The sequence below is a fragment of the Cajanus cajan genome, chromosome 3 (genome assembly GCF_000230855.2).
Source record: "Cajanus cajan strain Asha chromosome 3, NIPB_CcT2T_4, whole genome shotgun sequence".
NCBI lineage: Eukaryota > Viridiplantae > Streptophyta > Magnoliopsida > Fabales > Fabaceae > Cajanus > Cajanus cajan.
This window is the reverse complement of record NC_138519.1, coordinates 75,814,744-75,840,633: the sequence shown is the minus strand read 5'-3', so window position 1 is coordinate 75,840,633 and position 25,890 is coordinate 75,814,744. Positions and strand designations below refer to the sequence as shown.

The 25,890-nt window shown below is 31.7% G+C and overlaps 2 protein-coding genes across 4 annotated transcripts; both read left to right on the top strand.

Annotated features, from left to right (window-relative positions):
- The first annotated feature begins 6,883 nt into the window (after window positions 1–6,883).
- On the top strand, window positions 6,884–23,865 carry LOC109796654 (Tetratricopeptide repeat (TPR)-like superfamily protein). Of its 3 annotated transcripts, XM_020356396.3 has the most exons (19): window positions 6,884–6,905; window positions 7,381–7,524; window positions 8,173–8,271; window positions 10,366–10,553; window positions 10,664–10,768; window positions 11,831–11,931; window positions 13,246–13,324; window positions 18,693–18,704; window positions 18,857–18,922; window positions 19,596–19,664; window positions 19,778–19,834; window positions 20,783–20,860; window positions 21,209–21,306; window positions 21,381–21,426; window positions 21,609–21,736; window positions 22,401–22,509; window positions 22,634–22,696; window positions 22,775–22,837; window positions 23,488–23,865. In XM_020356396.3, the coding sequence occupies exons 2-19, from the start codon at window positions 7,413–7,415 to the stop codon at window positions 23,638–23,640; spliced, it is 1,626 nt and encodes a 541-aa protein (XP_020211985.1). In that variant the 5' UTR covers window positions 6,884–6,905; window positions 7,381–7,412; the 3' UTR covers window positions 23,641–23,865. The 3 variants fall into 3 exon arrangements, with proteins under 3 accessions (XP_020211985.1, XP_082927466.1, XP_020211994.1); XM_020356405.3 differs by lacking the exon at window positions 6,884–6,905 and having other exon boundaries at window positions 7,368–7,524; window positions 8,173–8,267; XM_083071340.1 differs by lacking the exons at window positions 6,884–6,905; window positions 18,693–18,704 and having other exon boundaries at window positions 7,328–7,524.
- A 119-nt stretch (window positions 23,866–23,984) lies between these two features.
- LOC109816600 (uncharacterized) lies at window positions 23,985–25,151 on the top strand. Its single transcript, XM_020382021.3, has one exon. It carries the CDS (start codon window positions 24,504–24,506, stop codon window positions 25,029–25,031), a length of 528 nt encoding a protein of 175 aa, XP_020237610.1. The 5' UTR covers window positions 23,985–24,503; the 3' UTR covers window positions 25,032–25,151.
- The last annotated feature ends 739 nt before the right edge of the window (window positions 25,152–25,890 follow it).

Sequence of the window (25,890 nt, the reverse complement as noted above, 5' to 3'; positions counted from 1 at the left end):
AAATAAATATATATCATTTAATGAAATTATATTAGTATTTTAAATAATTCTTATCTTTTATTTTAATTTTTATATTATTTATGTTTAACTGGCTGTTTATAATGTTTTAAAATAAAAAAAATATTAATCAGTTTAAAAAGGTTGGATTTGTTGAAAGTGTTATTTTTTGATCAAAGGTGTTGTATGTGATTTTTCAATCAAAGAGGGTTTTAGGTGGTTTTTGGATCAAAGTGTTTTACACTTTTTCAGTTTTGACCAGAGTGTTTTATGTTTAAATTGTACAATTCTTCATGACCAATGAGATTTGGAGTGTGAGTGTAATTTTCTTATCAAAGAATGTGATTTTTCAATAAAAGAGTGTTGTATGCAATTTGTCAATCAATGTCAAAATCCTAAAATTATTTTCAACGAAATCGTCTTATTTTTTATTTATTTAATCTTTGTGTTGAACAAGTTAAATATTATTTTATTCTATGATTTTATTAGGTGACATCCAAGTTTTTGCCTGTCGAAGTGCGTTAGAAGTGCATGATCAATGCATAACTCGATCACACCTTGGGACTAGGGATGGCAAATAAACCCGTAGCCGTAGGTAATACTCGAATCCGTCCCGACTTTAACGGGGAATATCCGCTTTGACCGGGTACGGGTACGGGTATAGGTAAAACCCGATAAAAAAAATCGCGTACGGGTACGGAGTCGGGTATATACTTACCCGCCCCATCCCCGTCCCCGTCTCCATCCCCGTCCCCGGTTAAATACCCATCCCCGTTTAATTATTTTAAAAAAATTAACATTTTAAATATTATTGTAAAATCTGAACGTCACGATGAGCAAGCAAACACTTAGGTTATGGTTTTAATTTTTCAAATCTGATTTGCAGTCCAGACAACAACCCCTTTCTGCTTCTCTCTCTTACTCTTCACATTCACATTCACATTCACCTTCTCCCATTTCACCCCATCCGCCACCGCCGTCACCACCGCGCCCGACGCTTCCGGCGATATCGACTTCATCCGAGCAAGTTGCAACACCACGCTATACTCGGACCTCTGCCTCTCACGCTTCGCCGCCGCGGTGCACCGCAGCCACGCTAACCTCGCCCGCGTGGCCATCGCCGTCTCCCTCTCCAAGGCCCACGGCGCCGCCGCCTACCGCACCAGCCAGTCAGCCACGGAGCCACCGCACCAGCCCTTTTTTTACGGGTACGGATACGGGTATACTCGATACCCGACGGGGACGAGGATGAGACAAAATTTACATACCCGACGGGTATGGGGACGGGGACGGGGACAGGTATCGGTTTCAGTCCCGGGAATGGGGACGGGTATCATGAAACCCGTACCCGCCCCGCCCCGCCCCGTTGTCATTCCTACTTGGGACTTTGATTTGAGTTTAATCTCATCATGCATTTTACTTAGAATTTCTTCATACATGGATATAATCTTTTTAATTTGAATCTCCTCCGTAAAATTAAAAGTAAAAATTAATATAATTATTTAAAGACTGAATTAAAAATATAATAACTTTAATATTAAAATATAAAATAATAACATAGATCAAAATTGATAACATCACATAACACTAAAACCCTTCAAATAGTTTGAATTTGAATATACTACAAATTAATTTCCTAACATCAAAAATAATAGTTTGTATATGTTAGTATCATCAAAATATTTTGGGTGCATGTAATTTTTAAATTAATTATTTCTTAATATCATAATATGTTAAAAAATTGTTTAGATAGATTTTTTCGTAAGCATTTTTTGAAGAGTAAAATAAGAAGAATAAATAAAGTTTTTTTTTCATTATGGTCATTTATTTTTTATATTTGGATCAATTTTGTCCTTTCAAAATAATCATCTTTTTCAATTTTAAGATATGATTTTGAATCAATTTTTAATTGATTCAAGATGTGAAGCTTGTAACATTAAATTTACTTATATGAAAATTATAAAAATTGAATTGATGTTTGAATCTAAAAGAATTATAAACATAACGAAAATCATGTGAAAAATTTGTTGTATATATATGATATTCCAAAAGAAAATTAGATCCAGAAATATTTTTATTTTGATTATATTAAATTATTAAGGAAACCTTATTTGAAAATGGTAGTTTTTCACATTTCAAATTCAAATTTGATTCTGTCATTAATATCTTACTGTTAAAATTTGGATTAATTTTCTTTTAATTACCAAATTAATTTGCTTTAATTACCAGATTTATTTTTCTTAATTATCGAATTAATTACGTGTTTTTTTTTAGGATTTTTGAGACTCTATAAATAGAGGTCTCCGGCACACTATTTTCTCATTCAAAAATTCATTTCTCTCTTCCTTCTTTATGAGTGCTCAAATTTTCTAATTACTAGTTTTGTTCCTCAATTCCTTGAGATAACTCTGTTGTATCCTGAGGGCTTGTGCGTATCCCGCGGATAAGTCCTTAAGGTCAGTGCTATCACACGCTTCAGGGAAATTTTATTAACGTTTGTTTGATGTTTCAAGTTGCTCATAGCTGCGTCCACAATTTTATACAACAAAATTTATCCCATGAACAATTAAAAAATAATGTGAAATTAAATTTTTTGAATTTTCACTTGCTTTCTAGACTTTTTTTTATGTGATTTTTGTATGTTTACGATAGTTTTAGTTTGAATTACATTTGTTTTCAATAATTTTCATACAATTAAATCTAACAAAATAAATTTTAAGTCTTAATTCAGTTAAAAAATAATTTAAAATTATGTCTTAAAAATGAAAATAATTATTATTTCAAAAGAATCAAATCGACTAAACATTAAGAAATAAAGGATAAACTAGATAATTTAACATATAAATATAAGCTAAAAGATAAAAATATAATTTGACCTAAAAGAAATTTAATTATTTGATTCAAATATAATATCTTAAAATAAAGAATTTGATTATTTTTATGGAAATATAAATTAAAAAATTAAGAAAAATTAAATTCTTTATCTAAAATTTTGAAAATAAAGAAATTTAATTTCTTTATAAAAAATGTAGAAAATTCATTAAAGCAATTGAAATTCAAAGTTTGTAATTCGTTAGAATTTTAAAGTCTTTTTTTAAAATACAACCTAGCTAAACGCAATTTCAATAGTTACAAATATCGACCAATAGTTTACTGTACAAACAACAATGATACAACAAACAACCAAATTAGTAACCAAGAGAAATTAAAAATAAAATAAAAGTACAAATAGAAGATTATAGTGTTCTTGTTTACTTACACCACGATAATTCAGTGAATATACTTGCTATGTCAAAGCCAAATCAAATGAATCGAGGGAAATCACTCAAGAAAGGGTAAAAAAAGTAGTATTAAAAAGGAGAAGACAATCTATGGAAAGATCTCCATAAATTAGTGGTTAAAGATTATAATTAAATTAAATTGTATAAGAATATAATTAAAATCATGAGAGTAAATGAAAAAGAATTCACCTGGAAGTAGTTCTTGAAATTGTTGTGCTTTTACCGCGTATGTTTAATTAATTTCAGTAATTGATCACAAAAACACATACCCTTCTAGCAACGTCGAAGGAGATATTCTTCACCTCGATGAGAAGAAAGTGATAAGAATTTTTTTTGCGTGAAGAAGTATAAGGGGCATCCATGAATACTTTCTTGACATTGAGGTGCTAAAGGAGTATGTCTTCTTCTTCTTCAACGCTGGACGAGTATGTGGATTTGTGGTCTATCAACGAAATGCATGCATGCACCAAAAATGCCAAGAAAGAAGAGAGATCTAGAATGAATGGATGTGTGAGTGCATAGTCAATGGGTTTATAGGTTGTGCTGTGGCAGAAAAGTTAAACAAATTTAAATCTAATAGATAAGATTATTTTCTTGAGTCTCATTATCTTTTCTCATCTGAATTAGAGAGATAAATTATTGATATTATCATTAAATTTAATAATCTTAATGGGTCACCACAACTAACTAGCAAGACGGTTATCATATTTCTTTTTTCATATTGTATGCTACAATCTACGATCACTTTTGGAATGACCAATAAATAAAATGGGTATTGGGAGATTATTTTTGTAAGATCTAAAAATGACAAAAAAGAAGAAGATATTCTGTTGAATAATCTAAATATATTAATTTATTTTATATCTTTAGTTTTTTTGTTAAATAATTTATTAGTACTTTAATTTGTATAATCCCCAACATATTTATTATATATAATTAAAATTTATAGCAAATTATATATAAATAAATATAATAAAATTTGCTTTTATTGATAAAAAGAGATCAACACATTCATATTTTATATAGACATATATCAGTAAAAATAAATCTTATTACATAACAATTTGATCTATTTTATCTATAAGTAATAAATTATACCGATAGATTATAATAAATAACAACTTGATCTATCTAATTTATAAGAAACAAATCACTACCGATAGTTTGAATTTGAATATACTAGAAATTCATTTCCTCGCATGATCAGAATATTTTCATGACATTTTCAAGCAAATATATTGTCATTTTCTTTACCGCCCATGTCTATATATCTTTTATGACGAAACTGATTGTTGGAAACTAATCATCAAAAAGAAAATAAAGAAAAATGAAAATTATTGCATTAATTAGAAAAAGGCTAGCTGAAGGTGAATGTTCATGATTGCAACATTTATAGGAGTCTATTCATCCGGTGAATGGAGTACGCAAATGCTATATGATCAACTAAGCTCAAAATAGCCTAAGAATTATTGACAAAATGTCCTCATGCAATTACCAAAAAGTAAAATACAATAATTCAGCATTGAAGAGAATCATTTTTATCTAAATGTAAACTCAATTCTCTGCATTGGTTCTCAGTAAAATGAAACAAAGGTTTAAGAACTAGATTTCTCATCATTTAATCATGCTAACTACGTTGATAGATTCTGATATTGAGTTGCTAGCTGAAGTAACACATGCGAAGTAGCTATTCCCTCCTTTTGATTCCTTTAAAATCGTCTTTGCATTGTATACTGTAGTTACTGATTACAATTTACGAAGGGATGTTATAAGATCATGAACAAAAGAATAATAAATACACGAAGCATTCCCACACACTATATAAATGACTTTCTGTCGAAAGAAAAATGGTTTAATCGAAAATGGATTTCACATGTAAGTTGTACCTGACATGCAAAAGTAAATGAAATTGTTACTTAATACATTTAATACTAATTTATATCTTATTATTTTAGTTAAAATATTTTTTTAATGAACTTTTAATTATAATATTAAATATTTATTCACATATATATATATATATATGTATATATATATATATAGTTTATCAATTAAAATAAATTATTTTCAAATATTATAAATAATTCACAATTTTTTCATTCTAAAATTTAATTTCATAACTTACAATTTTATAAATACTTTAAAATTAAATATATTATAACGTATATTTAGAATAAAAAACACTTTTAATAGTTTATAATTTTATAAAATACCTTTTATTATATGTCAATGTCATATACCTACATTATGCATTTGAAAGAAAAAACACATATAAGTGTGATTTGATTTGGCTTGGTCTATTTCAAATTTCAATCTGAAAACTAAATCAAACGACTTAGTTTATGAAAATAATTTTTTTTTTTGAATAGAATGACTTTAACAAATTTTTTTTTACAAATTTTCAATTGTTTTAAATCGATTTTGATCATTTAGTTAGTATGATTTTGAATGTCCCTGATTATAAATAACTCTATAAGAATTTGGTTCCATAGGATGTAATCTATTCTTTTGATGGAACCATGCCAAGGAGAGCAAGAAGAGATATATTGAAGGATCCAAAATGAATTTGTTAGTTAGGAGGATTTAGTTAGTTCGGAGTCTGGTGAGTTTGGTGGGCCCAAACTGCTTTTCTCATGGGCCATACTCAGAGATCCTTATTATGCATTATTTGTATATATTATATATAGTATAAGATTCATACATTTTGCTCTTGTATTTTAGACTAAATAAATTAGGATTTTTGGGCTATAGGCTTATTGAGTCTATTTTTGGGCTTAATGGGCATTGGGTATTTTGGTATTTAATATTGGACTCATTTTATTTCTTTTATTATTTCTTAGTGTTTGAAATAGTTTGATCATTGTATTTAGGTCATTAGAGTAGGTTCTGAAAGAAAAAGTTTAATTAGGCAAAGTTAGCTAAATTAGGTTACATTTAGGTGTAACTTGAGATGCATTTGGTGCACATGTGCTAGTTTAAGATTGGCTACACATGATCAATCCCAAATAATTTCAAATTAATATCAAATGCAACCTAAATGACATTTGGATAGCACATGGGACCGACATGTGCTTGCCAAAGAGTTTGAAATTCAAATTTTATTTGAATTTCAAACTTTTAGGCGCCAATGTGCAAACCTAGATGGGTGGTGTCAAAGCTAGCTTCCCTTGTCTATACATTAAGCTTTCCTTCACTCTTTGTACTCATTTTTTAGAATAATATTCAGAGCATTTAGTTTTAGTTGAATTCTCTCCTCTTGAAAATCCAAAATAACTTAGGAAATTCTAGAGTTCCTAGAACACTTATAAGAATTAACACCTTTGTGAACAATCATTTACTCCTTTGGCTCAGAAGCTTCCAACTCTTGAGTTTGGTGCGCCTACACCTCTATTCCTCATCCACTTGCACGTTCAAATTCACTCAAAGAAAGTCCAAGAAGCATTAGAGAATGTCCAAGAAGCATTAGAGCAATTTTAGGAGGAGTCATCCATCATTCTCCTAGATTTGCCATCATCTTTTGTTTTGTTTGTCTTTTTTTTTTTTTTTTTAATTTATTTATTTATTTTTTTTTTATTACCAATATCAACAGGAGAGAAGTCATTCTCGTACAGACGCAGCAGCCAAGGGGTATATTTTTCTAGACCCTAATTTCTTACTTTCCTTTTTCTTTTGTTTTTTGGTTTTCTCTTTTACTCTTGTAACTCAAAAAAAAAAATGACAGTAGAGAAGTCATGTATATATATATATATATTTTTTTTTTTTTCTTTTTGGAACAATATTACCTAAAAAAATACATTTGGAAAAAAAATACGTGATTAAAGTTTGAAGATTTTTTTCTTCTTCATTTCAAGTTAAATTTAACAATTCAATTAATAATTTTGAGTAGACTAAGATGTATAATTATTGTGAGTTCTAAATTTAAATTTTTATTTTCATTGTAATTTTTATCGATAAAATAAAATAAAAAAATGTTTCTTAGTGCAAAAAATAATAATAATTAAAAAAACTATTTTGGTTGAATTAACAAAACACACACACACTACAGAATAAAAGTAAAATACTGAAGCATAAACCCACGCGAACAACTCTTTGAACTCTGCAGCAGCTACCTCTTGTCAATCTCGGGTGGAAGAGATGTTTCTGCGTGTGTCGGCATCAAATTTGCTTAAAAAACTTCGCTTTCCTGCTTCCCATGCCTTCCCTGCCTCTACAGCTACCAAAAATGCATTGCCCATTTCATTTTCCGGTATGTAAAACCATGCCTACTCTGCCAATTATGTCATTCTTGTTGTAATTTGATGACACCCCTTAGTAGTGTGTTGGTTTGTTTTTAATTTGTGTATTTATATGATGATTGAGGTCATACCTTTTTGTTTTTGAATTTTAGATGGTGGGTTTTGAATAAATTTTAAGTGGTATATTCCATACACAAGAAATGGTTGTGAAGGTTGCATTGTTATAGCATCATGGCTTTAATTGCCAGGGCTTTTTTATATCCTGTCTATTGTGGTTTGATGTAATGCTAACCGGCAAGTTTGTGGCAAATCAAAATGGAAACTTTGGTGGGTACAAGCATCTTTTCTAGAAAGGAGTTCCCTTCTTTAGTGTCCATTTTGAGTTTTGTGTTTAGTGGAATTGAAAATGAAACAAAAGATTGTTACTTCAGATTTCCCACGAAAACCCTTTCATCCACTTCCTAATTTTAAGGAAAAGAGCTTTTTTCTCCTTTGACATTGAAATTTTGCTTATTTACATGTTTTGCACCCATCATTGTTGAATTTGCTGCATAGGTAGATTCATGGTTAATTAATTGTGCATGGAGAGTGATTTTATTATCCTGCAAGGAAGATGATATTTGCTTATTCTTACTTTCTTGTTGTTTTTGTTATTCCAGGTAAACTCAAACTTTCCCATTGCTACCATACTGGTTCAGATGGTTGGAGGATAGATCTTAGGGATCCTTGTGTATGGATCGTTATATCTGGACATGTAGGTATGATTTTTTAACTAGCAGATTAAACTGTTGTATTGTCATTTAATCATTTTCAAATTGTGATGATGCTATCTCAGTATCTCTCTCTCTCTATATATATATGTATATATATATATATATATATATAGAGAGAGAGAGAGAGAGAGAGAGAGAGAGGGATCCACTTATTCCACTCAATAACTCATATTCTATATCAAATTTCAACCATTAAATTAAAAGTTTTTAATGCATACATTAAATATGCAAAGTTTTAAAATTTGAAAACCATTTGATACTCCATTTCATTAATTCAAACTGACAGATAATCATAAAAATATTTTATATGTTGATTTGAATTAATTAAATGGAGTATTAAATAGTTTTCAAAATTTTTAAAACTTTACAAACTTGATCTATGTATTAAGAACTTTTAATTCAACATTTGGATTGTTGAAATTTGATGTAGAACATAAATTATTTAATGGATTAAGTCTAGATAAACTTATTCTTAGAGTATGTAGATCCCTCCTCATATATATTCCATGTGATGCATAGATAGTAAAGTTGAACCCTTTTCATTTTTAAATGAAGATCCAGGGGTTTCTGATCTTTTTAAATGTTAATATCTCAATCTTGTTTTTATTTTCCTATCAAGTTTTTTGCTTTTACAAGCTTCTATGTTACATGCTTATAGAACAATGCCGCAAAAGTCTTAATAAGCTTTCTTTCCTTTATTGTTAAAGAAAACTTGTTCAACCAAAAGGTTAGGTTTCTAGGTGCACGCCCGAAGATAGGTTTCTTCTCTAAGACGCTCCTCATGAAAGACTTCAAGCTTGAAGCATGGAAAAAGCGCTTGCCCACTCCTATGTTGACTTTAATTTAATTAAGATAGTAAGGACTGTGAGGATTGAAATCCTCCACAACTTGTCTGAAGAGGCTTTGGTACTGTTTAAAGGAAACATTTCAACCAAAACTTTTAAGATGTCAAAGCATGGAGAATGGTTTTTGATGTTTGAGTAAACAACTTAATTCAGTGTTTATTTAATAAGAGTTTATCATGTTTGCTTACTTTGACCATGAAGCTTATTGAAAAGCTTTCCATAGTAGAAGCTCTTCCATTTACTTTCCATAGTACATGACTAGCACCTGACCATGAAGTTTGTTGAAAAGCTAAGATTATGATTATAAGTCATTTTCATAAGCTTAACCAAACATTTGCTTAATTGCTCTTATATGATAGGATAAGCTCAAATAAGGTTTGTAGAAGCCCTTCTAAACTCCCTGTTATCTATCTATTGCATATTTATTATCATTATCTGTTGCAACTATTTCAAAGCTATTTACACTTGAAGCCAAACAAAGTTATTAAATGATTTTTTCCTGAGTCAATTGCCACTTTTTTGGCGTACACTCTATCAGTGCAAGACTTAGAATATTTATCCCATTGATTATTTTTGCCAGTCTCTGAGTTTCCATATTTCAATCTGACATTAAGAAGTATTGGTAGCTATTTTTAGATTTTTTTTTGGGGCAATTCATGTCTGTTTTATTTTTTTTCCTCCATTTGCTGCTTTGGGTTTAGCTTCATTCTCCTCTCTTTGCTCCTGAGATTCTTTTTTCAATTAGAGTAAGTTTGGTTCACATAAAAAAATAGGTTGAAAGGTTCAGAATAGAAGCTCCTACATATATAGTGACAGCATGGGAGCATGATGGGAGTTAATCTTGGCCATCCAATCATGGATTATTTTAATTACTTTTAATCTCAACTATCCATTTGAATTGTATGGTTGAGATTTGCTTCTCTCACCTCTCATGCTCTCAACTTTTTATTAGAAGAACAGGTGCAACAAGGATTGAACTAATGAACTCTAGATCACTTGGTCATAGATTCTTTGATACCTTGTCTTGAGTCAACCATCCCCAAAACTTAAGCTGTTAAGTAAGAATGATTTTATTTTGACATCTTACGACTAACAACAAATTTACCTGATGAATATTTGTTGAAAACTTCATCCCATGGAAAACTTTAATATCTTAGCACTCATTATCAACATTTATAGTTGATTGAACAGTATTCTCATATAATTTAAATTGACTAATCTAATTTTTGTGCAGCAATGACTTTAGGAATTAGTGCCTGCACTGTATTTGCAGAAGGTGCAACAACTGAAGCATCTTCTGATAATGGACTGGGGGATGACATAATTGGATTAAAAAAAGTTGAGGATGACTCTGTAGTATCAAACATACATACAGCAAAATGGAGAGTCTTTACAGATAAAGCGAGAGAAGTTTTTCTGCAGGCATGCTGTTTCTTCCTATTACTTTGTTATTAACTTCTATTATACTCCTCACCTTGGGGAAAAGATTGCTGTTGTCGTTGACTATCTAGTATTTGTCCATTTTCTGCCAGGGAAAATTAGATGAAGCTGAAAAACTCTTCCTTTCTGCTATACAAGAAGCTAAAGAAGGTTTTGGGGAGCAAGATCCACATGTTGCTTCTGCATGCAACAATCTGGTCATTTTACTTGCAGTTGATGATTGTTTCTTTCTTAATTGTTGTGAGAATTGTACAATAAACCCTTTGTTTTTCTTCCTTTGGAGAGTGTTATTTTTCTGTTATATTTTTGATAAAGGAGTTCTATAGGAGGGAAAAAGGTAAAAATACAACTAGGGGAGGTCAAGGTTACGTCCTACCTGAAAAAAGTAAAAGAAAAGAGACCAAGAGTCTTATTATTTATAAATGCAGTAAAGCTTTCCAAGCTCACTCCATATCAGACTATCAAACCAATCATCAGTGCATCTCATAAAGGCTGAAAACACAATCTTCTAATCCTTAGAAGCACTTATTTAGTCTCTGCCTTTCTTTCCTTTTTTTAAAATGTATTTTTAATCTTTCTTTGATGCTTATGGAGGATTTCTTATCTTCAGTTAGTTAGGAAATTCTATGTTATATTTCATATTTTTTTCCTGAGATTTGTTGAATTGTTTCTGAAGTATTTGGATTTCTGGTATGAAATGTTGGTACATCTATCATAATTATGATTTACATGGCAAAAAGGCTTATGGTATTTACTTTTGATGCACAACTTGTAATGCTCAAATCTTATATAATTGAATAAATCATCAATTTAGTCCTTAGAGTATTACTCTCTCTCCTAATTAGTAAGGGAATAAAGTTATGTAAGTAGTCCCTTAAGTATTAGAAATTATGCTACATAGTCTCGAACGTATTGAAAAATCCTTCAAATTATTCTCGCAACATTAGTAAAATATATCATAGTAGAGATTAAATTGATGAATTTTCAATACTTTAATTATTTTAAGGACTATTTAGAAAACAGGGTGATACTTCAAGAACCAAACCAAATTGATGGTTTACTCCACATAATTTGGTGACAGTATAATGGTAGACATGTAGTGAACACTTTCAGCTTCTTGCAATGTTAGGTATTTTTATTTCTTTTGTAAAGCAGTCCAATTGGTCGATTATTCATGAACGCGACCCTTGTTGTTTAGGCTTCTTGAGAAAGTAAATGACTCTGATATTACACAACTCATTTTTTTATTGTTATTTCAGGCAGAACTGTACAGGGTCAAAAAGGCATTTGACAAAGCAGAACCATTGTATTTGGAAGCTATCAACATACTGGAGGAATCTTTTGGTCCTGATGATGTACGGTAGGGTGAAATTACTGTGCTGCCACCATCAATAATGCTTCATATACCCGGAACCAAAAATGTGTATACAGTCAATGAATAGAAATGATGAAATAGAGCTTGCATCCATCAGATTTAATGCCCATGAAGTAACGACCTGTTTGGTAGTCAGGATATGATAAGAGTGAGATACGTCAATAACAAGATAAACTTTAATTTTATCTAATGCTTGGTAAACATAATGTTAACAGATCAAATAACATTATCATATATATATATATATTTATTTAATATAGACCAATAAGATATGATATAAATTATGTTTGAATTATAAAATTACTATTTAATTAAAATTACATATAACTTTTTAAAAAACAAGTTTTAATTTAATTGTTTAAAATTTTCAAATTAAAACAATATAATTTCAACTATATTATGTAAAAAAAAATTTAATTTATGTAATTACTCTTCTTAAAATTAAAAAAAAAATACAATTTTTTAAAATTATAATTATTATTCAAATATTTTCTTTAAAAATAATAATTTTTATTTAACTTAATAATATACTTTAAATTTACATGTCAAAATTATAATAATTATATAAGATAAAATGCTAAAAGAAAACTTTTATATATATATATATATTATATAATTTAAACAATACATTATATAATATAATTTTATATTATATTATAATATAATAATAAATGGTATAATGTATATAAAGAATAGAAAGAAAACTTATCTTATCATGTTACATTTTAACCTAGTTCTTCCCACGAGATAAAAGATACACTAGATCAACATGATAACAAAAGATAGGATAAGACTATCATATTCCATTGGGGCAATATACAATGAATTATAATAGGATATGATAATTAACCTTTCCTATCCTTCCTCTGTCTGTTATAAGATTTTCTTAGGGATGCTATCACAAAATCTTTGTGGGGACCTTGAATAGTGTATATATGTGACAAGTTGGATACATATGATATATGCACCCTAGCTTGAGAGGGATTGTTGAAATATTTAGTGTAATTAGGGAAATCCTGTCCTCTTTTCATTATTTACCTAGATAGATTGATTCTAATCCCTAAATTTATGGGATTGATTCTCTCAGCCTTGTATATAAATATGGCATTGTTATCACGGAATAAACACATCATTCTATAGTCTCAACTAAAGTAGGGACCAAAACCAAAATTGAGGTAAATTATATGGCTGAAAATGTATTTAAAGTTTTAACCAAATGTGTTTGTATGTATGTATAGCCTTTAGTACAATGAATTCCATTGGGCCCAATGGCTTCAATTTGAATCTTTGATCATGCAGGGTTGGGGTTGCTGTTCACAACCTTGGGCAATTCTACCTTGGACAGAGGAAGTTGGAAGAAGCCCGTGTTAGCTATGAGGTAATTTGTTGAATTCAGCCATCTTGGTCTTGGTGATGTGTTTTCCCACATTATTGCATAGAAGATAACTATATTCAACAATTTTAATTAATCTCCGTCAACTTAACCCTACTCTAACATAACTCTCTTGTACTGTCAATTATAACAATTAAACTCCCTCAATTTCAAGCATACTACATAATTTGGTGCCTTTTGTAACGACCTGATAGATGTCTATACTTTATAGTTCAATAACTAAAGCAGCAAAAAACATAAATATAATTACCTAAAGTTAACATGCAAATAGTCCTAGATATACATGTAGTAATATATATATATATATATATATATATGTATATATATATATATATGTGTATATAAACTTCATCAACGGGTAACATAAATGTAAGTCCCTCTCCCTCATTAGGACTACAACTACAAGCTATACATATATGTATATACGGTTATACTGGATAGAAGCATAAAACCTAGGTTGTTGGTCAAGCAACTACTAAGAACTAACTACATTAGAATAACTCAAGGAACAGTGCCATCCTCCAACATGTCTCTGAAAACTTGTACCCAAGGTTGTCAATATCGAAAGTTTACGTAATCTCGTGGAGGCTCCGTAAACTCGTAAGAGTTTACTTAATATAAAAAATATGTTAAAAATACTTAAAAATAACATAATAACTACCATTTAATTTCATATTAGTAAATTGCAGCAAATAAAAACTAAAATGACAGCAAATAAAAAATTAAGAAAAGATTAATATGTTAACTAGAAAATAAAAATATATTAGATAGAGAATAAAAAAGGAGAAAGAACACGGTCTAATGCAACTCGCGGAAGAGCACAACGCTACTCGACTTAACGTCCGCGCGGAGAATGACGAGTGCGGCTGCGAGCGTTGACAGCGAGTGACTGCGACTCTCGGAGAACAACGCGCAGAGGAGGAATGATGCGCAGAGGAGGCGCGGCGTGGCATGGATCGGAACGACGCACTGAGGAGCAGCAGCACGGCGCGGATCTGCATAGATCGGAATGATGCATAGAGGAGCAGCAGCATAGAGGAGCAGCAGCATGGCGCGGATCCAAACGACGCTCGAAGGAGCAGCGATGTGAAGGAGAAAGACATGCGGAGGAGAACCAAACAACCTGCGAAGGAGAGAAGAAAAGAATGAACGACGAGGTTACCCTTAGGGTTTTGGGGTTTGGTAAACTCGTAGATCTCGTTGTAAACTCGTGATTTCATGCGAGATTACTCGAGTTTACCCGAGTTTACTCAAAAACGAGTTTACCTCCGAGTTGTCCCGTTTTGCTTCAATAAACTCGTAATCTCGGGAGATATTACGAGTTATAACTCGAGATTGACAACCATGCTTGTACCTCCTTCAGTCTATTCTTGCCCTGCTCCCATGACAAGTATGATCATCACAATTCAATCACTAGGAAACATACAAGGATAAGCTCACAGAAAATAACTTAACAAGTATAGAGGTAAAGTACAACTATACTATCAACATCAATATATAACCCACACCATACAACTAGAGCAGTCAAAGTGGATTTTAGACCGTAGGCCAACCTACCCACCTTGAAAACGGCCAAAAAAAATCAAAAAGCTTATAATGGGTCTAAAAACTTAGCTCTGCCCACTTTTGCCTCGACCCACTCGAACTGAACCCGTGGTGGGCTAGGTTATCCACCTAATACACTTACACCTTTCAACCCAATCCACTAATGAACTGCTTAACCATTTATTATTATTGTTATATATATATATATATATTATTTTAATAAGGTGTCATTTTTTTGTAGAGGAAGATAAAGTTGATGTTAAACAACATGAAATTGCTATAGATTTATCTACATAAGCCTCCAATGAAGTTTAATATTGTTGGACAACTACTCAAAGACAAGAATTTTTTATTTTATATTTTTTAAAGTTGTATGCTTTTTTAATTAAGTTTAATATTGTATGCATGATACTTAGTTTGACAATTTTTATTTTAGATTAGGGGTTATTTTAGATTGGAGTTTATTTTAAATTAGAATTATTTTTTTTAAAAAAAATAGGTGGATTGATGGGTTGACCTGTTTAACCCAACTATTTGTGGTGGGTTGGACTTGGTTAGAAAATTTTGAATATTAAAGTTGGTGGATTGAATCGAGTTAACCCACTTAAAAAGTGGGTTGAGGTGGGTCTGGCCAAACGGGTCAGGTTGACTCGTTTCGACAGTCCTACATACAACTCATACTCATACATATTTTTCAACTTCAACAACACTAACACCACAACTTAGAACAAAACATACAACTTAATAACACATCTTGTGTACAACACAACAACTTAAGCAACATTACCACATATCAACATGTTAACTTTGTAACTTATCCACACAACAATACAATGCGTCATCACATATTTCAACTAAGAGTTCTCTTATTACATAAGTGAGTAATTTAAATGGTTTCACCCTACTAAACCAACTTAATAACACAATCTTTTTGAGCTTGCTAGATCAATAACAAATTTGGATAAAAATTCACCACACAATATGGTTTCTTGGATTTCATCATTTAAATTGAGAAAGTTCAATATTCTTGTCAAGGTCAGGATAACTTGGATATGAGTCTACCACGATTTTAACATGCATAACTAAGCCTATTATGGAGTTAATCTGTCGTCTATCATCCAAATATTGCATCCTTTTCAATATTTAGTTAGAGATTTTGATCCCTGACCTTGTACCTTACACAGTTAGTCACTTCATACACGTATAGCTCGAGCTTGTCCTCATACAGTTCTACATTGGTTGCTTATAATCAGTATGACTCAACTTGACTCCTATACTGTATCAACTAAAGTCCTAGAAGAGACTCTATTTCACTTCAAGAGTCAACTTCTCAAGAAGGATTTTTAATAATCGGGCTCATAAAGCACCACAACACTATATTCACAATGAGATATTCAGATTTTAAAACAACACCTCTCCTCTAGTCCTTAGTCAATCAATGCAACTCAACTCTGCATTTAGCATTCACAACACAACTACAACTTTATGCTTCACACAACTCTACTACAGTTCAACCTTTAATCTTAATCAACTTGCATTTTTCAACAAATTTAGCATTAATATACATCACCTTAGATCAATGTATAAAGCATTAGAGTCATACAACAACTTATATCATGTGAGTAATCCAATCTACTAGTACATGTTCAATACTTATCAATAAAACAAGTTTTTCATTTAGAAATTCATGCTTGGCGCCATTCTCCCCGCATTCGGTGTCGTTGAGGTAGAGAGTCTCTGACTCGTCCACGCTTAATGCCAATCTACTTGTGCTTGACATAAATGAAACAGAGGGAGCCCCTCTGTCTCTCTCTCTCTCTCCTTCTATTTCTCTTTATCCTTCTCTCTTTATCTTTCTCACTCTCACTCCCCCTCTCCCTCTCCCTCTCTCTCATGCACTCTCCCTCTGTCCCTCTTTCCTATTTCTCTTTCTCCCTCTCTCACTCTCTCCCTGCCTCCCATATTGCTATTTCTCTCTCTTCCTTGTATCTCATTATTTCTTGACCTTGTCAATTTTAATAATATTATTAAAGTTTGTTTTGTTTCTACAGATTAATGATATTTGTTAACACTTTTTTATTTATTTTTTTTTATTAGAATAAAATGAAATAATATATTTTTATCCTTCTTATTTATTATGTAACATTTTTCTTTGTTTATTTCTTTTGTTAAATTCTATATTTAAATAATTTTAACTATAAGTTTTCAACTTTTAAAAATAGTTTAGAGTCATATTTGTAATAAGATTTAAGTAAATAAATATATCTAATGAGATTATTTTAATAAAGCATATTTTTGTAAAAAATATTTATATACCTAGGAATATATTATTGTAATCAAACATGAAAATTTTTTAATTTCTAAAAATTCTATATGAATATTCCCAAGAATTTTTATGAGTAATGAATCCAATTTTAATTATTCCTAGAATTATCATTCCCGAAATTTGTAATTTCTAGGAATCATGATTCCTAGGGATGAAAAAAAATTTCTCCTACCAAACGCCCTTTTAGAGTTTTACAACTAATCACAACTTAAAACAATTAATAAAAGCACCAATTATTAATAGAAATCACAGTGTAGGGTTTCTGGCAAGGCTTGGTGTAGCTAGTTTGCTACCAAGATCTTCCTTACTTCAATTATGTCACCTCGACACGACAACGATGATGGACAAAATCACGTAAATAGGCAATGGCAATGTTGTTGACCCAAATATGATAGTGGAATTTTAGGTTAAGCTGAGGGACTAGATTCTTAGGGTGTTCATCAAATCTTACAACGAGAGACTCAACTTAAGGGCTAACAGGGAGAGGTTGTTGTGGTTTAGGGCATATCCGATTGGAGAGATGGACCGTATCCCAATAGCCAAAATACACGAGTTTTTGGAATGGAAGGGAAAGGGCAAGATGCCCGTGATTTCGCCCTATGATACGAGTCACTAGAAGTACAATGGATTGGAGGTGACACAGTGACACCATCTAGCAAATTGTGAACTGCCCCAAGGGAGTCATACTGACCAGGCTGGTGTTTGACCCTAACTGCCTGACGCCTAGTAGACAAGTTATTACTTTTGACCATGTGATCAAGATGTTCATAAATACTGAGTGGCACAAGGACCCAACTAATGCAAATCTGAAGGATAGGCAAGGCCTAATCATGGATGGAAAAGGCTTCCACTTAAGGAGAAGCATATCATGTGAAAGATATTCACACTTGTGGAGGAGGTTGTTGGAGTGCAAGTGTGAATGAGAAGTTTTGCATTCAATAGATATAGATATGTTAAGCAATATATAAGTGAGAAGGACTCAAACTTGATGCCTTAAGATTTTGTATTAATATGTGGTGTCAAGTTCACTTGTATGATTTGCTCATGACCCATTGATTGGTGTGTTTAGCCCCCTCGTATTCTCAACATTTATTTTCTTCTACTTGTGGCTAAAAAGAATCTCTTAATGAAGACGAAAGTTACATAAAAGTCTTCAATAAGTTCTGTACGAAAAGGTCCTGAATAAGGGTTAAATAACCACCTTAAGAAACAAAAGCACTCTTCAATTTTCTTAACAATTGAGAATCTTTGACCATTTCCTCGTTATGTTGTTGCATTATTATGTAATGAACCAAATTTCATTCTTTTTGGGATCTTGAACATTGATATTTTGTTTGTTCATTTTTGGTTGTGCTCCTTTTCCTCTCTCACATGTAATTTGTTTTTGACATTTACATGGTTACATATTGCAGTTAGTCCTATTCCTTTCTGTTCTTTCATTCTAGTGACCACCTTTGGTTTTACTTTTTGGTTTTTTGACAGCGTGCTTTGAAGGTATGGACTTATTATTCTCAGGGAGAGACAAATACGTTCCTCTGTACATGCTTATCACTTTGTATTTCATTCTTATATCCTGATGTTTTGTGTTCTATGATTGAGGCTGTATGTTGTCATGATTTTAATATGTGATATGACTATTTATCCAGATAAAAAGGCGTGTTCTGGGATATGGCCATTCAGAATGTTCAGATACAATGTATCATCTAGGAGTGGTAATTATTTGTCCTTTTAAACTAATATTATTTTTTTTCTTGTTTTCTGTTTATTGAAGTAAAGATAAGGGTGATGTTGGGATCGAAAACAATGGTAGTGTTCTGTTTATTTTCAGTTGATATGCTTCTACACTAATAATTACAAAATTCAACCTTTTTTGTTTACTATTTTCAGTAATTTGGAAAGGAAATAGTATAAACAACTAAATTTGTTTTCACCATTTCCTTTAGAACATATTGGAAATAGGAAACAATATGAAACATGATGGCATTTTTATCACCACCAAGTGATTGAAAAATTAAGGTTTAAATGTACATTTTGTCACCTATTGTTTCACGCTTTCACAAATTTTGCCATCCAATTTCTAAATTTGCACATTTTGTCACCCCACTAGTTGATCGCAACAATACATGTTGATTGCTTACCTGAACAAATGTAGTATACAGATGGTGGTGTGACACAAAATGTCACTTTAATGATCGTGTCACGTCATTGGTCAATTAATAGCTCAAATGCTCAATTACTGGAGTGACAAAATGTGCTACTACAACTGTTTCCCCAAAAATGAGTTAAGATGTGGATGGCAGACAGTTTATTTGTTTTAGCATGCTGGGGAGAAGTGAGATACATATTTGGCGCGACTGAGAATCTTAATTTACAATAATTGTTCAGGTGCTGTATCTTCAAGGAAAAGAAACGGATGCTGAGGCCATTATTAAGGACTCTATAAGGATGCTAGAGGTGTGTGGGACATCTTTTTCTAAGTTAACCCCCATCCCCCCAAGTGGGAGTTGTCAATTTTGATTATGATTATTGTTGTTCTTCTTCTTAAGCTATTTTGTTTACAAATGTAGGAAGGTGGTGAAGGGGAGTCATTTGTCTGCATTAGAAGACTACGGTACCTCTCACAGGTTGCCTTTTAACCCTTCCCACCCTGAATCTTCTTTGATAAATAGTGATATTAGATAGATAGATAAATAAATAATGGATGGATGGATCATAATGTAAAAGAATGTAATTTTATCTGTCTATTAGAGGTAAGGATGAAAATTTACTTTAATATTTATCTCGAATCTCTATCTAGTATCAATTGCCAAAGAGGTTGAACCAATGGTGCACATAATGTTAATAGAAATTATGCTTTTTGAAGGAATTGAGATCTAGGGTGTTATGTCAGTTATTGGTAGAAAGTAGGAGCAATCATTTATTATCAAAATGTGCAATAATATCCGTCATTAGCATTTATGTATTATTAGAATATGTTCAATAGTAACTAACATGTTAACAGCTTAGGGCAGAAAGTTAGGAGCAGTTACATGTTAAATGCGTGTAGTGGTGTAAATAGAATGATACTGTTTGTCTTGTAATTTGGACAGAGAAGTGAAAACTAATCTCCGTGGGATCTGTGACTCTGGGACGGCAAATAATGCTGTATTGTAAGCATTTTATGTGATTTGATAATAATTTTCAATTAGTGTTCTCACTATCTAAGCGGAGAAAGGGGACCTAAAACCTAAGTCATAAAATCCAAGTAGATTTGAGAGGTCAGTCAATTGTACATAAAAGCACTCAGACACAACTAAAAATTAGATAAATAAAAACCATTCTTGGGTATCCACCTATCAACTTTTAACTTTGGGAATAGTTGGTTCTTGGATTGTATTGGATTCTTTTTTACCAATTGGTAAGGAGTTTGACATTCCTCACATTCTTCATAATTTAATTATGAATTCCAGCATAAGCCAGAATGATTTTGTGCATTATTACCCTTCAAAGTGGGTACGTTCCAACTTTCTGTTTATTGATTTCTCAATCTGACTTTCTTAATTATATCGACTTATTGCCATATATTCTTTTAGATATATTTGAAGTCACATCGAGTTGCTGAAGCCGAGATGGTCCAGAGAAAAATCCTGCATGTTATGGAATTGTCCAAGGTTCTTTTTGTGCACATCTTTCTCCTTTGCTTTTGAATTGGCTTTCTTTGTTATGGTGATGCATGCATGTTAATGGAAAGAAAAAGTGGTTAATGTAAAGAAACTACTGCTGAATGAAATTACCCTCATCAGTCAAAGTAGTATACGTAGCACTAATATCATATTGATATTATGTGATCTTCCTCGGCAGGCAATTTGTAATTTTTTTTATTCCATTTGCTACTTTTTGTTTGCCTTTAGAATTAGTTGCCTTGATCTTACTAAATGAAATTAGAAATGTTGTTGCAAGAATAGTTATGTTTGAAATCTGCTCATTGTCAAAAACACGATGCATTTGGTGCAATACAGGGGTGGAATTCCTTGGACACAGTTATTGCAGCTGAATCCTTGGCTCTGACCCTGCAAGCATCTGGCAATACAAAAGATTCAAAAGAACTTCTTGAAAGGTTATTACAATACTTAAAACTGAAAAATTAATTTTAATTTTTTACGTATGAAATCCTCACTTTTTTCCTTGTAGATGTCTTAATGTCCGAAAGGACTTACTTCCTGGTGACCATATTCAGGTATGTAGTTCCAATTCTATTTAGATTTCAAATCCCATAAATTTGATTGGAAAGCTAATGTTTTCTTGCACAGAGATTTTGTTCTTATTTGTATATGTGCTTGTGAGAATATGCTGTCTATTCGTTATTGACTAGAATTAAAAATAAAATCACGAGCTTTTCTTTCTTTATCCCATGGTCAGATTGGAGCAAACCTACTTCATCTAGCAAGAGTTGCAATGCTTGACTGCAGTCAACATAAAAAGTTCGATGTATCTAGAGCTAAAGCTGAGCTTGATATAGCAAAGGATCATTTACATAATTCCATAAGGTTCCTATTTATTCGACATGCCTATCTCTATCACAACTACTTTTGGATATAAAAAATCAATTTATCATATGTTTGTTTTTTTCTCCGGTGGTAATTTTTCTATTTTTGGTTTATTATATTAAGTTTTTGCTTGATTCTCTATCATGTCTCTTTTTGAATAGATGTTTGTCAGGAGAAAATAAATGAAAGATAATAGTTCATCTCTGGTAAATTAAGTTGTAACGCATGCAAGAGAATAACTTTTGATAGAAAATCTGAGAAATATCCCAGATGATCTCTTGGGATTTATTCTTTTATATTTTATGATTTGGTTTCTTATTTAATTAGGGTCTTTTTAGTTATAGGCATATATTGTATCATGTAAATAGGATTATTATCTCCTATATTTATTGCATGAAGTCTATATAAAACAGACACAGATGCGTAGTTAATACACATGCTTTCAACGTCTCTTGCATCTAATTCTCTCTTTCTCTCTTCAACAATTTTGTTGCACTAAATGCTCTTCTATCTATTTAAGTCCTACTTGATCCCCTCGGCCCCCCTTCTTATGCCCAAATCCAATAACTCATTTGTTATTTTAAAAATTGGAAATGGGGCGTAAGTTTCCCTTTTTTGTTCATTTTTGCATATTTGTGACAGGCCATTACTTGTTCATTCCCAGGATTGCACGTCAATGTTTAGAGAAGGTATTTAAACAAAAAGAAAAATTAAAGAAATACAGCAAGCTTGGAGATTCTAGAAAGGAAGGCCAAGCTGCGTTGGCCATATTGGTTAGTTTCTCCCCTTTGATTATTACTCTCCTCTTATGCATGTCTTTTAAAATGGCATTGTTATTTGTTCTCTTCTGTGAATAAAATTTATTTGTTGATTATAATAGAAATGTAATTTTTATAGTTGCAATCACTCAATACATTGTCATCAGTGGAGTTGGATAAGCAAGAATTGCAGGAAACTCAGGTTAGATTTAAGCCTTGATGGCAGTGCAAAATTCACGTTTCTTCTTGGTCTAAGTGTTAGTGTTCTTTATAAAAACAGGGAGGGGATATTAACGTTAAAGCTCAGGATGCACTTCTTCAATGCATTTCTGCTTACAAGGAGGTAAACGTTTTTACATGATAGTTTCTTGGGAGCTTTGCATACTCCAATTTTTCTAGTGAATTATTCATCATAGGTAATTAATGTAGTATTATTGAATACTACTTAATAGTAGAATGCTATTTCAAGTAAAAAAGTTTTAATTTTTTTCCTTCTGGGTAAAGCATTTATATTTAGCAATGCCTGCAATTATAGTTACAGTGAGTGTCAATTTATTGTGACTTGATTTATGTTGTCTCATAATCTTTTCTTAAATCAAATATGAAGCAATTATATTTGTGTTGTCCATTACCATGCTTTTTAGCAAGATCCAAAATAAACAAGTGGAGTCGTTAGATTATCCATGGTCCCTAATATTTTGTGACCATTGAAGTTGTTACTTTACAAATCTGTAGCTTTATGAATTTCTTGTAGCATGTAAGGAGACCAAATGTTGCATAACCGTACTTGCATTTCAGACCATTCCTAGCCACTAATTTAAAAGAATTGAATTATACATATAGTAGTGATTGTATTTGAATTGTAGAGATCACTTCATACAGATGATGCATTAGCAAATCGTTACATTAAGAAGGGCATGTACGTACATTTTCCATGCATTTCTTTCACATGGGGTTTTGAAAATTTATTGCAAATTCACTCTTCCTATGCAGTTTGTATATTATGAGAGGTCAATTGCTGATGCCCCTGAAATAAAGAACGAGTATCTTTCATGTTTAAGGCGCGCCCAAAATTTGCTTGGTCATAAACTTGATGAAGAGCTAAGCAATCAGAAGGATTTCCGAAAGCTGAATCTAACACCTTGATGGGTTTCTTTTTCCTTTTTTTTTTTTTGAGAAAAGGTGGGGGGTTTACTTAATAGGAAATTTATGTTGATAAAGAAAATAATATACAAGGGATTTTTTACTTGGAAGAAATAAATAAACCAATATTGATAACGAAGTCAATTGCCACTGGCTATGGCGTCAAAAATATTGTTAAACCATACTTCGTGTGGTTATTAATTACATTACCTTGATATTGTATTGTTCTATGCTTAGTATTATGCCCTGATGTCACTTCAATTGCCAATTTGCTACTAATTTCTCTTCATCTTATTCAAGTAATAATGTTTTCCATGCTGAGATATATCCGTTTGTTTAATCACATTTGATGATATAAAGTTAACTTTATAAAATAAATAAACAAACGGATGTTAAGACAGTGAAAAGGATGCAGCTAACAAATGTACAATTGCCTAAAAGAAAGATTATGATAAGACCATAAAGGATGTGCTGATCATGATCGTTTAATAAACCACCATACTGTAGTGGGGCATGTGAAAACGGCACAATTTGGAGTGGTTTCTGACTCTGAACCAGAAAGCCTCTCAAAAAACTTTGGAGAATAATCCTCTCGGTGTAGACAACTCAGAAAAATACATTGCCTATGCCAAACCAGTTTTTCACGGGAGCCAAACTACCACATATCTTGAAACTTCTAGTGGGTCCCCATACCCATTTTCATTACATAATGTTATTAAATTCTGACAAGACCATTGTGAACACCTCAAAAAAGTTACACACATGCCATTCATGACACGTGAAGATTTCAACCACAACATATTGCATTGCATGGTGGAACATAAATTTTCCAAACACATTCACATTCTTCAAAAATAAGTGGTCTCATGTCACCCAAGCTATTCTCTTTAAACTTTCTCCTTGAGAGAAAGAGGCCTCAAGAAACCACAGATGAATTGGCTATTGTGAAAGCAGCTGCACGGGCATGGTATCAACATGGTTCAGGCTCTGAAGGTAAGGCTAAGAGTGAGTATGATGTCACAAGAACTCAACGTGTAGCCAGGCCTTCACGTTACAAGTTAGAAGCTATGAGAATGGCCAAGGAAAAAGCACCTTCAATTCACACCAATAAACCTCTTCTTGACACATATGAAGTTCAATGCATTTCAAGGCAATTGAATAGGCTTATAGTATCTGGCCACAACAAACTTAGTAACAGCAACAACTCTACAAATAATAATGATGGTAATAGAAGGATGAAGAATGAGAAGAGGATCAGAAAAGGGTATTTTCCAAGACATGCTGTTGAATGCAGGGGAGGGGATGAAGAGGTTGGTGGCACTGCTTTGTCAGCCAAATGTGTACCAGTAGTTAATCTGGCAAAGTGTTTGCCAAGGGTCAATCATTCTTTGTGATCATGATCTGTTTTCATCACTTGTTTGGTGATTGCCATGTATTTAATATCTCAAATACATGTACTCCATCAACGTCACCAGAATAAATTTGTTAATGAACAGATAAGAAATTTGAGTTAAGCATATCTTTGTTGATAAATTTAGTTTTGCTAAAAGTTACACATATTTTTGTGGAACATTTTCTTTTTTCCTTTTTATAATCAAGTTATTAGTTTAAAATATTTATCAACTTTATTAATGATTAATTTTTATCAAAAAAATCTGATTAATCATTTTTAACGAGGTATTTCCTTTTAATTAAGTTTTAGTTTATTTAGTAGACTCAAATTCAAGATTTTACGGAATTGAGTCTAGTTACTCTTATATGAACAACTTGGTTAATTTTATGGAGCATTTAAGAAATGAAAGTGTTCATTTAAGGAGAAAATAAAAGCTTTAATTTCTAGGATGATGGATAATAATGAGGAGTTGGGGCAATTGAATGAGTTTTGGTGAATGGCAGCTTGTCAAAGGGCCTTTTTGGACCCAGTCATGTGATTTCTGGGACTGCTAACCTAACTTTCCATGTAGGGCATATAACTAAAAGATATTTGCTGATCTCTACCCCAATGTGCTGGAAGTTTGTGAATTCAATCTAGAGTCATAAATTTAAAAATATTCAACATTTATGATGAGATGCTAGTGCTTATACTAAAGGATGCTTTAGTATGGTTGTTACAGAGTTACGATAACTATCTGATGGTTTTTTAAATGGTTACGGTGACTCCCACCATTGATTCAAATGGAGTGTTCCTTAATAAACAAAGCATATTGTTGCAATTGCAATTTGCAAAGGACAGAAACCGAAGTTAGGGTCATT

What these genes read in the sequence shown, in the direction of transcription:
- LOC109816600 (XM_020382021.3), top strand. Translation starts at nt 24,504, where the DNA reads ATGTCACCCAAGCTATTCTCTTTAAACTTTCTCCTTGAGAGAAAGAGG.
- LOC109796654 (XM_020356396.3), top strand. Translation starts at nt 7,413, where the DNA reads ATGTTTCTGCGTGTGTCGGCATCAAATTTGCTTAAAAAACTTCGCTTT. An exon ending in CAATGTATCATCTAGGAGTG is followed by an intron (nt 18,923 to 19,595) that starts GTAATTATTTGT and finishes ATAATTGTTCAG; the next exon opens with GTGCTGTATCTTCAAGGAAA. An exon ending in GCATTTCTGCTTACAAGGAG is followed by an intron (nt 22,838 to 23,487) that starts GTAAACGTTTTT and finishes CTTCCTATGCAG; the next exon opens with TTTGTATATTATGAGAGGTC.